The 14,888-nt window shown below is 48.3% G+C and overlaps 1 protein-coding gene across 1 annotated transcript in view; it reads right to left on the bottom strand.

The window, feature by feature from the left end:
- Nucleotides 1-14,888, bottom strand: part of LOC141093967 (uncharacterized) — a 744,741-nt gene that overhangs the window by 539,643 nt on the left and 190,210 nt on the right. Inside the window, exons 3-5 of the mRNA XM_073579640.1 lie at nt 5,656-5,835; nt 5,450-5,573; nt 5,269-5,366 (exon numbers count right to left, since the gene is read on the bottom strand). Of these exons, the coding sequence (XP_073435741.1) occupies nt 5,269-5,366; nt 5,450-5,573; nt 5,656-5,835 (402 nt within the window). The remainder of the gene's footprint in view (nt 1-5,268; nt 5,367-5,449; nt 5,574-5,655; nt 5,836-14,888) is intronic.

Below are 14,888 nucleotides of genomic sequence, written 5' to 3'. Positions count from 1 at the left end.
AGTATGTAGGCATAATTTCCTTGCACCTATACATCCTGCCTGGTCTGACTATCATTTTGTCTGCTACAGGGTCTCCCGCTTAGGTTACTCAGCCCTGATCTAACAGAGGCATCACTGCTTCTACCTCTTTCATCAGGACACCTTCTCTTATCTCTCTGCTGGCTATTTCTCCCATAGTCTTTAATGCCCAGAGAGCAGTCCTTCCCTCTGTCCCCTATTAGCTCCAGCTTGAGGACTTCCAATCTTAAGCAAACCTCTTCGCCTCTCTATACCGCGAGTTGAAGGTGGCAGCCATCTTATTCCCATTTCCTGCAGATCTCTGTTGATTTGCTCCCTCTCAAGTCTTAGCTGCTCTACTTCCTTCAGGTACAATACACGATACTCCAGGAGCATCCGGATATTCCCAAGGCTCTCTATGGATCTGACAACGAGGAATGGAACCATCCCATCTTCACCCACGTCCTGGGCTTCGTCATCAGCCGGAATCCTCACTCTCATCACACCGGATCTATTCACCATCTCCTGCATCTCTTTCCCAAGTCTTCCGATGACTTTCCTCACCAGACCTCTGGGCACTTGAATGATGTCTTCCATAAAGCCCAGCCGACTTTATGCTTTCCTCGCCTGCTCCAGACGTCGAGCGGCTTCATGATTTCTCAACAGGATCATCTGCTTCATGCGGAGGCATTGTAGGTGCATGTCCCTCAGGATAACCACCCGCTTCACTGTGACTTTTAGTCGACAGTATGACCAACTGCTTTGTCTCTCTCTTCGTCACATCCTTACTGGCACATGCTTCTTGCATGTCTTCGGGTACCTCTATTATGCCCTTGAAAACCGAAGTCTCACTTTCTTGGCTATACTGTTAGACCTCCTCGTCCTGAGCGTCAGTGCAGTTTTCCAAGACATCGACGTCCCTTGTATGGCCATCTGCATGGCACTTTCCCTGCTGGATTTCTTACTCCGTGGAGGCCCCTTCTTTGGTCAGCCACTCTGTAGTGCGAATATAAAAATGGCTATTTTGAGTCCATATATTGAAATATATAGAATGCATTCAGACCAGGACAGAGCTGCATTTCTAGTCAAACAGTTACAGACAAGATAATGGTTATAGTGACAATATATTTGTTGTTTGTCATTGTAAAACATTAAGGTTTACGTAACCTCTGTCTGTGGTGAGTTTATCAGACCATTAGCTGCATTTCTTATGTGACAGAGAATGCTCCCGCAGTGACACAATGTTGAGAACTGTTGTTTCACAAATAGTTCTAAGTTTCTATGTTTGTTATTGTAAAAACATTAAGGTTTATCTGTGGTAGTTTTATCTAAACCCATGTGGCTTTTATATTGTTAGGGTTTATGACCCATTGTCTGATGATGCCATGTTGTCTGTTTCATCCAACCTTGAAGGCCGGCCAGTGGATGGGCTGGGTGAAGCTAGTTACACATAGTGTAATTTATTATATAAGGCCAGAGAAACATGACTAAGACAGAAGCAAAAACTGGATACCTGTATGTGTACAGTGTTGATACCTGCATAAGTGGGGACGCCCGTGCAGTGTTGTGAATCTTCCAGGGGTCTCTGTCTTGGTGTTGCTTCTCTGATATTCCAGACAGATGATGTTTAAAAGCCTCTTGGTGACTGATGATGTGAGTATACTGTATATTAGTTAATCTTTAAAGGAATTGTATGATTAGATAGATAGAGATATATATATAATTTTGTACATTGAAATAAAATTGCGTTATATCGCAAGTAGTAGCCTTCTTTAAAGCCGTGTCCGAACCTTAGTGTTAAAAACTTGGCAATACACCTCTCCAGCTCACTCTCCTTCATGGCGATCAGACAGAGAGCGTGACAGTTTGATTTCCCAGTCATCCGTGGATTTCTGGAGCTGGGCATTAGTCTCCTTCTCTATCTTGAGCTCTCGGAGAACTTTATCTTGCTCCTCTGCCAACCAGCGAAGCTCATCCTCTCTCAGGAGAAGCTCCTGTTGATGCTTCTTTTGGGCCTCTCTAAGCACCTCCATATCTTTCAATATGGCCTTGTTCATAGTTTGAAACACTGACAGGTGACCACTGAGCTCAGAGACTTCCTTCTCCAGCTCATCCACTCTGTGCTCAGGTGCTTGTCTTAGGACCCTTTCTCGTTCAACATGCTCTTTTACAGTCTCTTTAAATAGCTCTCTCTCATGGTCCTGCTCTCTTTTGGCCAGCACGTGGCGCACCATCAGTTCCTTAATCAGATTTTCACATGGGCTCTCATGCCCACCCATACTCTGCCTCTTCAGAGCTCTACCTGTTTCTGCATCCACCTCTATGGTCTCTGCGGGTCTACTACAGGTCTGTTTTAATTTCAGCCCATCACCAACTCCCTCTGTGCTGGGTTTGTCCAAGATAAAGTGACCTCCTTACTACACACACTTTCCCTTGTGTTCGAGTCACAGTCTGAATTGGAGTCACCCCCACTCACCCTGTCATCCTGGAACAGCAAGTCTCCACTCAAACAGGTGTCGGACCCCTTTCCTGAAAGTACCCCGTTTCCCACGGTCACATGTTTGGTCACCCCAGCTAAGCCCCCAAGTTGGTCAGACCCACACTTTCTCTTGGTGACCCAGAACTCTGGACATTTGACCTTAGGGGGTGCTACCTCCTCCTTTGAGCCACCCCACACTTCATCAACTTCCCATGCATCTTCAAACACAAAATCCCTGTCCCCCTCAAAGGAGTACAATAAGTTCGGTGTTATACTGCCATCTTGGCACTCAACACTTTTGGACATATCCATGACCACAGTATAGTCCACAGTGACCCCATGGATGCAACGAACCTTGACCTTTTTCTCATTCAGAGAACAAGAGGAGTTCCCATCAGAGTCACTTGACTCATGGAGTCCAGCCGTTCAGAGACTCCTTCACGGTGTAACATCACAGTACACACCTGCGGCCTGTCGTCATACAGAAAGTCTATGCCGCACTCAGAATAGGTAAGACATTTACCTCTCTATATAAAAGTGAATGCGTGTGTGTGTGTGTGTGTGTGTGTGTGTGTGTGTGTGTGTGTGTGTGTGTGTGTGTGTGTGTGTGTGTGTGTGTGTGTGTATCACCAACCATCTTTCATTTCACCAAAGCTGTTAAAAAGAAGCTGAGCAGTGATTGGTTGCAAGGAAAACTTGCTCATAGCAACCAATCACTAAGCATCTCTCATTTCACCAGAGCTGGTTAAAAGTAGCTGAACTGTGATTGGTTGCTATGAGCAAGTTTTCCCACTTGACAACACCTCAGCAGACACTGACATGGTGAGAGAAATCTAGCATCCCTGGGAACATAAACTCCCAGCCATTGTCTGCCCCCCTGAAAGGAGCAGAGAGCACATGACAGAAAAGAATCCCCCCCCTCCCTGCCCATATCCCCACCACACATGCTCCATCTCATAGGCACATCTTCCCTCTTAAAGGGATCATTGGTATGGAAGTTAGGGCAAATCCACTCTGCACTTTGGTACTGACCCAAGGCCTCCCTTTTAAAGGGATCCTTAGTATGGAAGTGAGGGCAAATCCACTCTGCGCTTTCGTAATGACCCAAGGCCCCTCTTAAAGGAATCCATAGTATGGAAGTGAGGGCAAATCCACTCTGAGCTCTGGTTCTGACACCAGGCCTCTTTTAGAGGGATCCCCGGTATGGAAGTTAGGACCGTTCCACTCAGCGCTCTGGTTCTGACCACAGGCTGACATAAACCTGATAACCCTTGCTCAGCCTATTTAAAGAGGAATACTCCACGTAGGGAGGTAAAGAGTTAAAATGTAGTGAGACAAAGGGTTATATAGGGAAGACAAACAGTACATTAAAATCAAAGGATATTCTTAAGGTGAAGAGCAATGGTTCCAAAATAACAGCGTTTCAATCGCAAGGGTGTCAGGAAGTCCTTAAACTGCAGCTCCTGCTGCGAACTCAATGGCGCCAGCAACGGCTGGTGCTGTGTCGTTTTTAATAGGGTCCAGCAAGCAAACAACACCCCTACTTCTGTAAACAATGGTCAGTCTCCGTACCTTCCACTGCCAATAGTCCATATACTGTAGATGTCTACAAGGTCTCGGGCCACAGTACTGTCTAGGCCTGACATAACTCTTGCACAACTCTCCTGACAGTCTCAGGAAAGTGGGCGCAAAGTGGCTGCTGGTAATAAGGGCCTTGTACAAGCCCAGCGTGGCTTGGCAGGTGTTTAATGTCCCAGTCAGGGGCACGTGTGTTGTACTCACAGACACGGAGCGTTCTGTGCCTTGCTTTCTTGCAGCCACTGAGCTTACACTGCATGTCACCTTTTCTCTGGTCACCGCTGTTGGCGGCGGGCACTGGCTTGCACGCTGCTGGTGCTCCCGACTGAAGCACTCCGCTCTGTGACTGCTGCAACACCCAGCTCAGCTCTGTGTGTACGGCTCTACACACCTCTGCTCTGAATTGCTGCTGGGCACACTGCTTCCCTCACTGCAGCAGTTCCTGCCCTTCTGGTCGACTGCAGCACAGCCTGTCGCAGCGCTAGTACTCCGTGTCAGGATGGGGAGGGGAGCGCACTGCTCATCCCACTGCACGCTGCTCTGGCCTGGCGCCAAACTCTCCTCTTTCGGGTGCTTTTCCTTCTTATACTCATGTGGCTGCGACCTCTTTCTAGGTTCTCCCCGCCCCCTCCTGTCAGCAGTAAGCTACGTCTCTCTCCTCACTCAGGCTTCCCCCTGGGAACAGAGGATGCAGCCTTCCTAGTTGCAGAAGCCAATCTGTTATTACCAGAGCTAAGTTGTTAGCCGGTTTTGAGTAGATTATTAGCAGACCCTATTTCTATATCCTTTCCTGATCTGCCTACATATTTCTTGTTGACCTCAAAACGGTTTGGCTTCTCACCTTCCAGGACCGGTACGGCCGGCAGAAATTCAACATATAATTACAGTAGAATCTGTGACTTTGCATTTAGTGGTCACTACTCACCTGGGTAGTCATATGTAGGAATCTCCTCTTTACACCGCTCATCACCCCTCACATATGTCTCTGTAGTAGTAATATGGGTCAGATCTTCACCCTGAAACAAATATTGTAAAAGTCACAGACAGATGGAGAAGTCGCATCTATGATCAGCTCTTATCCTGCCATCTCCACCGCTCTCATTACACAAGTATAAAACACATAATACTGGTGGATAAAACAAGACTAAGCACAAGACCTTCACAGCCGTCTACACATCATAGGGGAGATCTCATGACACCTTCTCTTCATCTACCTGATGATCCTGAGGAACATTGGGATCTTCTTGGTTACAGTCCTGTAGAAGAAGAGGACGGGGACATCTCTCTGGTGTGGTCTTCTTACTGGATAGATCTGGAGGAAACACATACAGGGACTGAAGTCATTCTTTACATACAGATAATTATAGGCCGTGTGTATTTAGTCCTGTTTATTACCTGGTGATGTGAGGGACTGGGGAACCTCCATCATGACGTCCTTGTACAGATCTTTGTGTCCTTGTAAATACTCCCACTCCTCCATGGAGAAATTGACGGAGACATCCTGACACCGGATAGGAACCTGACACACAAAATGATACCGTCATCCCCCGATCCCTTCATAGTGTTACTGTATAATGTCCCAGCACTCCCAGCAGTGTCACCTCTCTAGTCAGCAGCTCAGTCATCTTATAGGCGAGTTCTATAATCTTCTGGTGATTGATGTCCTCATATGTCAGGGAGTGAGGTGAAGGCCCCGTGATTGCGTTCAGGGGTCTTCCCCATCCCTCAGACACAGGGTCCTGACAGCGCTCACTAGAGGTCTTCTTCATCACTGTGTAATCCTGGTTATGGAGAGACACATTAATAAATCTCACTACAGATATTTCCAGAGGCCTCACCTCTCCAGTTCTGTCCATCTGTTATTCACATAGATAACGATGTTGTAAAAAGAAGCCATGGCATATCTGGAGAACTCTTGCAGGAGGTGCCATTGATGAGGAGATGCTGCCATCTGCTGCCCAGCCAAAATCAAGTGGAACCAAAGTATGCTTGAAGGTTTGCAGGGGGAGTGACCTTGTGTGCTTGAGTGGATCAGGTGACCCACAGGAAAGTTTTCCCTAGTATAAAAGCCCTGCAAGTCCATCCATGAGGATATTTGGCAACAGGGAAGGGAGCGGGGCAGACATGCTCTAGAGACACCACTGAGGCCAGCATGGTAGGCGCCAGCGGGGAGTCTACGCCACCCAGATGTTGAGCACCTTCTGGCAAGGTCTGGATTCCCCAGAAGCTATCCCCAAAAATGCCTTATTCTTGTCAAAGCCAGAAGCTGCGTACTGCACTGGTCATGTCTCTGAGGCCCGACTATGCCTGTTAAGAGCTGACACCCAGTCCTCTCCGCCTTGAGCCTGAGAGACTTCTGCCTATGGTCAAGCCGAGAAGACCCATGAGGAGACTGACAGGAGAGGCACGCCTGCGATTGAGGATGAACGGTGCGAGTGAGTTGGTCCGTCACTTCTAGCTATCATCAATGGCACCGGGATCAGCTAGGACCCAGATGGCGAACCTATGACACGCGTGTCAGTGCTGAGACGCATAGCCATTTTTGCTGACACACGGCCGCACACACAGAGAAGTATGGGGCTGCAATGTAGAATCTACACTGCAGCCCCATACTTCTCTGTATGTGGCCGCATGTAGCATCTTTGTGCCGGAGGTCTGTAGGCCCAAAAACACAGAACGCTAGAGCGCGTCTAGTTCTGCTACTTCCGGTTAGGCCGCTAGGAGTCCTCACTTCCGGCCAGCGGAGCACAGCAGGGAGAAGCGGATTGCCGCAGATCGCATCTCTGGGGGCCCCTTGTGATTACCAGCAAGCCCTGAGGTGTCATGGATTGTTAAACAAGCATTACTGAGATAAGTGAGGGGGAGGCTGGGAGAAGGCAGGCCTGTGATATGGGTGCATAGACATTTTTGTTATTTAAACTATAAATATCACAAAATTATGGGGTTTCTTCTCGAAGTGACACACCACCCAAGTTATGCTTGTTTTTTTGGAGAATTTTGACACACCAAGCTCCAAAGGTTTCCCATCACTGAGCTAGGATTAGGAGTACAGATTGGGAGGGGGCCGGTTGGTGCGTTAGAGGCTCAACGGGCTTTAATTCACTATTTCAGGAAGAGACTTGCTGCCTAGTGGGAAAACCCGGTGACCCCTGCTAGAACCAGAGCTTTGGGTGAGAACTCACATGGTGAATCCCAAGACTGGGAACACTACCTTTGTGAAAAGGAAAGTAACGTTAAATAGTGAAAGACTTTCTTTTTTTATTCTAAACCTGTTATTCCCTCTACTGAAAAAATTGCATAGCTACTAAAACTAATTGTTTAAAAGGTTACTGTTGTATATAAAGAGAATTATATCAACCCTTGGCTGTTTCCACCTCGTCATCTCTGCTCGCTGCATCCAGACACCCGGATTAATTTTGGTGTATTGGGCAGGATGCAACATCAGAAAAAGAGATAGTGGACTATTCTGTGAACCAAGCCAGGCAAAGGAAATATACACTTAGTGGCTATGCTCAGCAACCTTCCCAAGTTCACAGGGAGCAGTGTGTCGCTGTGGGACTGGGCAGAGATGCTGAAAAACATGCTGCGCATGTATGCCCTGGCCCCTTCCATTTAGGCCAAGTTAACCCTCCTGACCCTTGATCGGGTGGCCCGGCAGGCGGTTATGTACCTCCCACCTAGGAAAAGGTGATAAAAATCTTGGAAGATATGCATGATGACACCATGGACCTAAGGCACCTCAGCATGAGGTTGTTCTAACAGGTCCAAGGGGAAAGTGATATCAGAGCTCAGTATGTTATGCATTGCAGGAAGTGACGGCCCATATCACCAAGAAGACCCAAGATGGGAACCGAGGACTGGGTCCCTTGGACTAAGTGATGCAGCACCAACTCGTTGCTGGACTGAAGGAGATCTTATTGGAGCGTCCATGCCGGAGTCCCGGTCTGGAATTCCTTGAGGTCGGGGCCAAAGATAGAGTCTCAGAGACAGAGCCCCCCGTTTTCACCACCGCGGTCCGGAGTCATGAAGTTGTCACCTCTGAGTCAACACTTACTGAGTCTGACTGGGTGCAGGAGATACGTCAAGAGATTTGGTACATTCGAGGTAAGCTTTGCAGCATCAACGGGACGCTTGAGGCCAATCCTCTAGCTGATCACCTGACCCCACGTGAGGTGGTCAGAGAGGGGAAGCCACTTGTTTCAGACCACAGCATGCTGCGTCCATACCCCACCAACAGAACGCGAGTGAGAGTGTTGTGCCCCCTTCCACCCCAGGTTCATTTCAAGAGACTGTCCGAAAACTAAAATGCGCCCCACGGTCATGGAATATACTATGGGGTTTTGAGACTCAGAGGGAGAAGAGAGAGTTCTGAGGATATTTTCGCCAAGAGACCCATTACCTGGGCTGAATTCAATGGGCAACACACTCACTGCTTGATGGACACGGGGTATCAGTTGACCACAATACCTGAGGCATATTTTCAGAGTCATTTTCCCAATGTTGCTTGCTCCAGAAAAGAACACAGCATCTGACTGGTGGCGGCTAATCAACTGCCTATCCCGGTAGCATGAGTTGTGAGGATGTCTGTCCGGGTGCGCAGGAAGGATCTGGGCCGAAAAGGAATATTGTTGACAAAGGGGTCCGGAGGCGGATGACCCATTGTAACCCTGGGCATGAATGTGTTAAAAGTGGGACAATTCTTAGCTGAGGACCCCGATAAAAACAATTGGACCAGTGCCACCTGCGACCCAGAAAGTATGAAGGTGTTCCGGCAAGTCAGCGAAATTCAGATGTTGCCTGCTGCCTCCAAATATCTCAGCAGTGTAATGATACGGCCCAAAGCCACAGTGACACTGCCAGTGGGACGGATTGTGCTGACTATGCCGGTACTAGCCCATGTAGCCTTAGAGGGTGTGGACATCCATATTGAGCCTATAGAGGGAGAAGATGCGATTTCCGGGTTTTTGGTTGCCTGCACCCTGGCCACTGTGGTCTGGGACGAGTACCTGTGCGCTGTAAAACCATAAGTGGAGCAATTCTACAGTTTATGCCCCGACAAGAAGTGGCTCGAGTTTGTATAATGCTGGAAGATATCCTCAGAGCTGATGCTACAGGACTGACATTTGTGGGACCCATGGACCTTAGCGGTATCGCATGATAGTCAGGAAAACCGAAGCGAACCACTGGCTGGACTTCACCTCTTGGAACAGATAGAGGCCAACCTCAGAGTTTTTCACGAGGTAAGTTGGGCAGGTTTAACAGTTATTACAGCGATATCGAGAGATGTTTGCACAGAATGAAGAGGACTTTAGATGATCTCATGCTGTTCCTCATGAGATCCCTACAGCAACCACTGCTCCCATTCAAGAGAGGTATCGGCAGTTCTCACCTCAGATGCACCAGGAGATGAAAGAACTGTTGGCCCACATGCTGCGCAATGGCATGATCCGCGAGAGACAGAGTCCCTGGGCGGCGCCTGTTCTGCCCATTCCGTGCAGCAAGATATTTTTAACTGCTCTTCCAGCCATCACCAGTAGGTGTCATAAGTTGCTCTTCTATTTCTTATTCATGTGTTTGGAATCTTTTGTTTTCCTAAATGGTTAACTGTTCAGAACCGCCCTTCTTCCATCCCTGGTCAAAAACATGTAACCATTTTAAGCTGGTCTTGTGACTAGCTCATATCTGCTCAGCTCTCTGCAAAACCACTGCTTATAACAAGCGGATTCCAGTAAGGTTAATGCAAATATGAGTTATGCATCTGCATTAGCAGCCATATAGCAGCCCCCCATGATGTTTGCAATGCATGTTCAGCTTCTGTAATGCCATTTCACTGCATGATAGTTACATGCATCCTCTGTCCAGTGAATGCATAGCTGGCAGCCATTAGTCGTTTTCGATATCTTTCTCCTTTGCTGCTGTGTATGATATATTGCTCAGCTTTTATATAATGCATGATAACAGCATCCTGTATCATTGCTACTGTTGTGATAGTACTTTGTATTGCTGTGATTACCTGCCAGTATTTGTGTATTGTATATTATCTACCAGTATTGACATGCTGCATTATCTGTCTTATAGTTTTTACCTGAATCATCCACATTGTGTACAATATCTGACTCATCCATAACTGTGTTCAACAATCTCTGATACCCTCTACAACCCCTGATCTTATCTACTACTGTGTTCTACTATAGAAAAAGGAAAAGTCCAGCTGATATTGTCTGTGGGATGCTGATCTCAACTTGAATTTTTCAATAAATAGCCTTTTCTTATCAGCTGGACTTTTCCTTTTTCTATATTGCTTCCAAGCGGTCTCTTTGCAGTCCATGCTGACAACACGCCACAACAGGTGAGATGGCTTTTCCCTACTTCTTTCTTGTGTTCCACTCTACCATCTGTTATCATCTCCCATCCTTGTCCACATCATCCCAATAAATATAGACTTAAGCACCCATAGAGTCTTGTTTCTGGGAGTGATGAAGGGTTAAGCCATATACTGGAATACACACAGCGTCATACATGGAAGAAGGCAGAACAGCGCCCATCATGTTAGTTCTGAAAAAGGATGGTACCCTGCAGGAGTTTCTGCGTGGACTTCCGAAGGCTGAACGCATGTACTGTATGGGAATCCTATCCCTTGCCGAGAATTGAGGAGTCCCTATCTGCATTAGGAAAAGCCAAATATTTTTCCTCTCTTGATTTAGCCAGTGGCTACTGGCAAGTACTGGTAGCTGAGAAGGACGGCCAGAAAACAGCTTTTGTCCTCCCTGTGGACCTGTTCAAGTTCAAACGGATGCCATTCGGACTGACGAATGCATCAGGAACCTTAAAGTGGTTGATGGAAAGATGCTTTGAACTATCTGGATGACAATCATTTTTTCCCGCCACGGTTGGAGCAGCTTCATAGACACAGATTAAAAATAAAACCCCGGAAGTGTCATCTATTCAAGCGAGAAATTGAATACCTGAGACACACTGTGTCTAGTGAGGGAGTTTACCACAGTGCAGAGAAAATGGCTGCAGTACTGAAGTGGCCCACACCTACCAACCTGAGAGAACTGTGAGCGTTCCTAGTGCTAGCGGGATACTACAGCAGGTTCATAAGGGACTTTGCCAAGATTGCAGTACCACTCAATGAGTTGTTGCGGGGCACGGCTGGAGTAACCAAACGTCATTCCATTCAATGGGGACCATGACAAGAGGAAGCATTTCAGGCATTGAAGATGGCATTGACAGATGCCTCAATCTTGGCCTACCTGACTTCTCACAGCCCTTTGTACTGTACACAGATGGAAGCCTTTAAGAACTGGGGGCAGTATGGGCTCAGGTACAATAAGGAAGAAAGCGGGTGGTCATGTATGCTAGTAGGTCACTGAGATGAGAAATGAAAAACGGTCTTAGGAGCGTAGGAAAGAGACTCAGACAAGAGATGGGTTTAAACCACAACGCGTTTCGACGGAGGATCCGTCTTCATCAGGTGGCAAGGCTGAGGAAGTGGGTTGCTCTGGTGCAAAGGCCTGATCAGAAAGCTAGGGCTGCTTCACCCCAAGTACCCTGCAGATCTTGGGCCAGTGGGAAAGGCTCTTCCTGAAATATGGCCTGCTGTGTCCAAGGATTCAGCTCCCTTGAGAATTCAATGTTACCTGGCATGTAGTGGCTCCAGAAGCGCTGATAGTACAGCTGGCTAAAGAAGATCATGAAAGGATTGCCCACTTCAATGTAGATGAGACCTTTCGGTGGCTGCAACAACTGGTGTACTGGCCTCAACTGAGGCAGAAGGTTGAAGGAGTTTGATGAAAATGTAACCGGTGTGAGCTGAACAAACCCCGAAACAGAGGGCTCCTATTCAGGCTACTCGAACCTCTGTGCCTTTAGTGGTCCTGATGATCGACTATATGATGATCGGAACTTCCTACAATAGCTACGAGTGTTGTGAATGGTCACCGAGGAGGATAGCAGGACCAGGCTAAGCCACCAGAAAACCAGAGAGGTTGGTAACTAAGCGGATTGCAGACCCCTGATCCTATCTGTTATGAGTGGCGGAAGACACTAAAATAAAAAATAAAGTGCCTTCGCCACTCGGAGTCCACCGTGCGGTGGATGGAAAAACCGCTGCTAAAGAGGCAGAGCACTATGGCGGTAATGTGCACAGGGTTTTAGCTGCACCCAGTGCACTGAGGCATGCTCTGTTATATACACAGAGCTGCAGACAAAAGTATAAATAACGCCGAGTCTGTTTAGGGTCACAGACTTCCAGCAATGAATACACGGTATTAAAGATCACAGAAGTAGCCTTAAAACAGGACTACGCCTTCTAGACCTACCGTAAATTAAGGTGCGTGGCGACGCAACTGCGAACGCCTGGCAAAGCTGCTACCGCAGCACGGCATGTACTGAGCCGCAGATAAGGCACCACTATATGCAAGCGCGATGCAGGACGCTTAGCTGCTGGAACAGATGGAGCTTGAGCGCACTGGCGCTGATACTGACTGAATACCACACACTCACACAGACGTATTATCAGAGGGAAGGGGTTTCTTAATGAGTGAGTCACCAGTCCAAGCATCCATCACCATACACACAGCAGCAGTATGAAAAATACTAGCGCATGGCGGAACGGCCATGCGCACTTTTTATAGTGTGCGGGACCTGCCGGAAATCTCCTAAGCCCTGAGCTGAACCAATGAAATCAGGAGCAGGACCTGAGCACCTGACTCCTGAACTCCAATGGGAGCTCGTCCCATGGGCATGCTCAGAAACTGGAAAAAAAGGACTTAGCCTCTGGAGATAAATGTGAGAACCTGGATTCCTGCATAGGTAAAAAAGGACCCAGATTCCTAACATTACCCCCCCTCCTAGGGCCCCCTCCTCCCTGAACCCTCCGATCCATCAGCCTGTGCCCGACAGTGGCACAGGCCTCAGACTTGTCAAAAGGCGAGCCTGATGTCCCGGTAGGTGAAACCGAAAACTGGGACACACGGACGGTATCAGGGGAGGCCAGGTCTCAGGAGGGACACCCGGGAGACAACGAGAGCGGGAGTTTTAGGAAAACGCCGCCGTGTATCGGCGGGCATAGCCACACTCCGTTTGGGAAGGCTATCACGAGCACATAAGGCGCAAGCCCGAATAAATTTTTTTACGTCCCGAGCCCTGTGCGGCTACCAATACGATCCGGCCAGAGACTTCGTGGTCTGCATATAGCCACGATGGCCGTCCGCATTGGGCGTGTGTTCCCACGCGAGGACTTTAGGCCGCTGGCGGGAGAGACAAAAAGTCTCACCTACCGGCTCACAGTCAGACCATTGCAGGGCGCTGTTTTCCTGGGAAGCAGCGAGTAGATGGTGACAACCGCACATGGACTCTTGAGCCGGACATGTCTCAGAAATGGCGCGAGACACCTCCATGGGTTCGGGAGGTAGAACTTCTGGCTTGTGCAGGTCCAGAGGCTCAAAAAATTTGGGAGCCGGAGTACCTCTCTGTTTGGAGGGAGCACGCTCCAAACCACGCTCAGAAAAACGGAGGTCAATCCGCGAGGAGATAGAAATTAACTCCTCCAGGCTGGTAGGAATTTCTCTCGTGGAGAGAGCATCCTTGACATGCTCCGCTAATCCCTTCCAGAATACAGGAATCAGAGCCTTGTCACACCACTCCAACTCGGACGCCAGTTTCCGAAAACGGACGGCGTATTGACTGACCGAGAGTGACCCCAGAGACAAGGCGAGCAGTTGGAGAGAGGTGTCGTGTGTAACCCGTGGACCGAGAAACACCTGCCTGATAGCAGATTAGCTGCGGCCCAAATATCCAGGTCTCCACGCTCCCATAGCGGCGTAGCCTATTCCAGCGCCTTGCCCGACAGTAGGGATATAATAAAGGCCACCTTGGCCCGCTCTGTAGGGAATTGCGCAGCCAGCAGCTCCAGGTGGATCGAGCACTGGCTGATAAAACCCCTGTAGGAGGCGCCATCCCCAGAATATTTTTCGGGCAACGGGAGGTGGGTAACTGTCGGCGCAAGGGCGGACATGGACATACGCCCTACCGCATCTGTGAGTGCCTGTACTGCAGAATCAGTGGCCTGCGCAGCTGCGAGAGCCCTCTCAAGCGTAGCCAGGCGAGCCTCAAGCTGTCGCACGCACTGTACAGTCATGGCTAAAAGTTTAGAGAATGACACAAATATTATATTTTCACATGATCTGCTGCCCTCTGGTTTTTATGTGTTTGTCAGATGTTTTTATCACATACAGAAATATTCTTGCGATCATATTATGAGTAACAAAAGGTTATATTGACAGTTAGAATGAGTTAATGCAGCAAGTCAATATTTGCAGTGTTGACCCTTCTTCAGGACCTCAGCAATTCTCCCTGGCATGCTCTCAATCAACTTCACGATTAAATCCTGACTGATAGCAGTCCATTCTTGCAAAATCAATGCTTTTATTTTGTCTGAATTTGAAGGATTTTGTTTGTCCACCCGTGTCTTGATGATTGACCACAAGTTCTCAATGGGATTAAGATCTGGGGAGTTTCCAGGCCATGGTCCCAGAATCTCTATGTTTTGTTCCCTGAGCCATTTAGTTATCACCTTTGCTTTATGGCAAGGTGCTCCATCATGTTGGAAAAGGCATTGTTGATCGCCAAACTGCTCTTGGACGGTTGGGAGAAGTTGCTCTTGGAGGACATTCTGGTACCATTCTTTATTCATGGCTGTGTTTTTAGGCAAGACTGAGAGAGAGCCCATTCCCTTGGCTGAGAAGCAACCCCACACATGAATGGTTTCAGGATGCTTGACAGTTGGCATGAGACAAGACTGGTGGTAGCGCTCACCTGGTCTTCTCCG

This window comes from Dendrobates tinctorius, unplaced genomic scaffold (genome assembly GCF_039654945.1).
Source record: "Dendrobates tinctorius isolate UK_male_01 unplaced genomic scaffold, ASM3965494v1 ptg000063l, whole genome shotgun sequence".
NCBI classification, from domain to species: Eukaryota; Metazoa; Chordata; class Amphibia; order Anura; family Dendrobatidae; genus Dendrobates; species Dendrobates tinctorius.
This window is presented reverse-complemented; position numbering and strand designations above follow the sequence as displayed.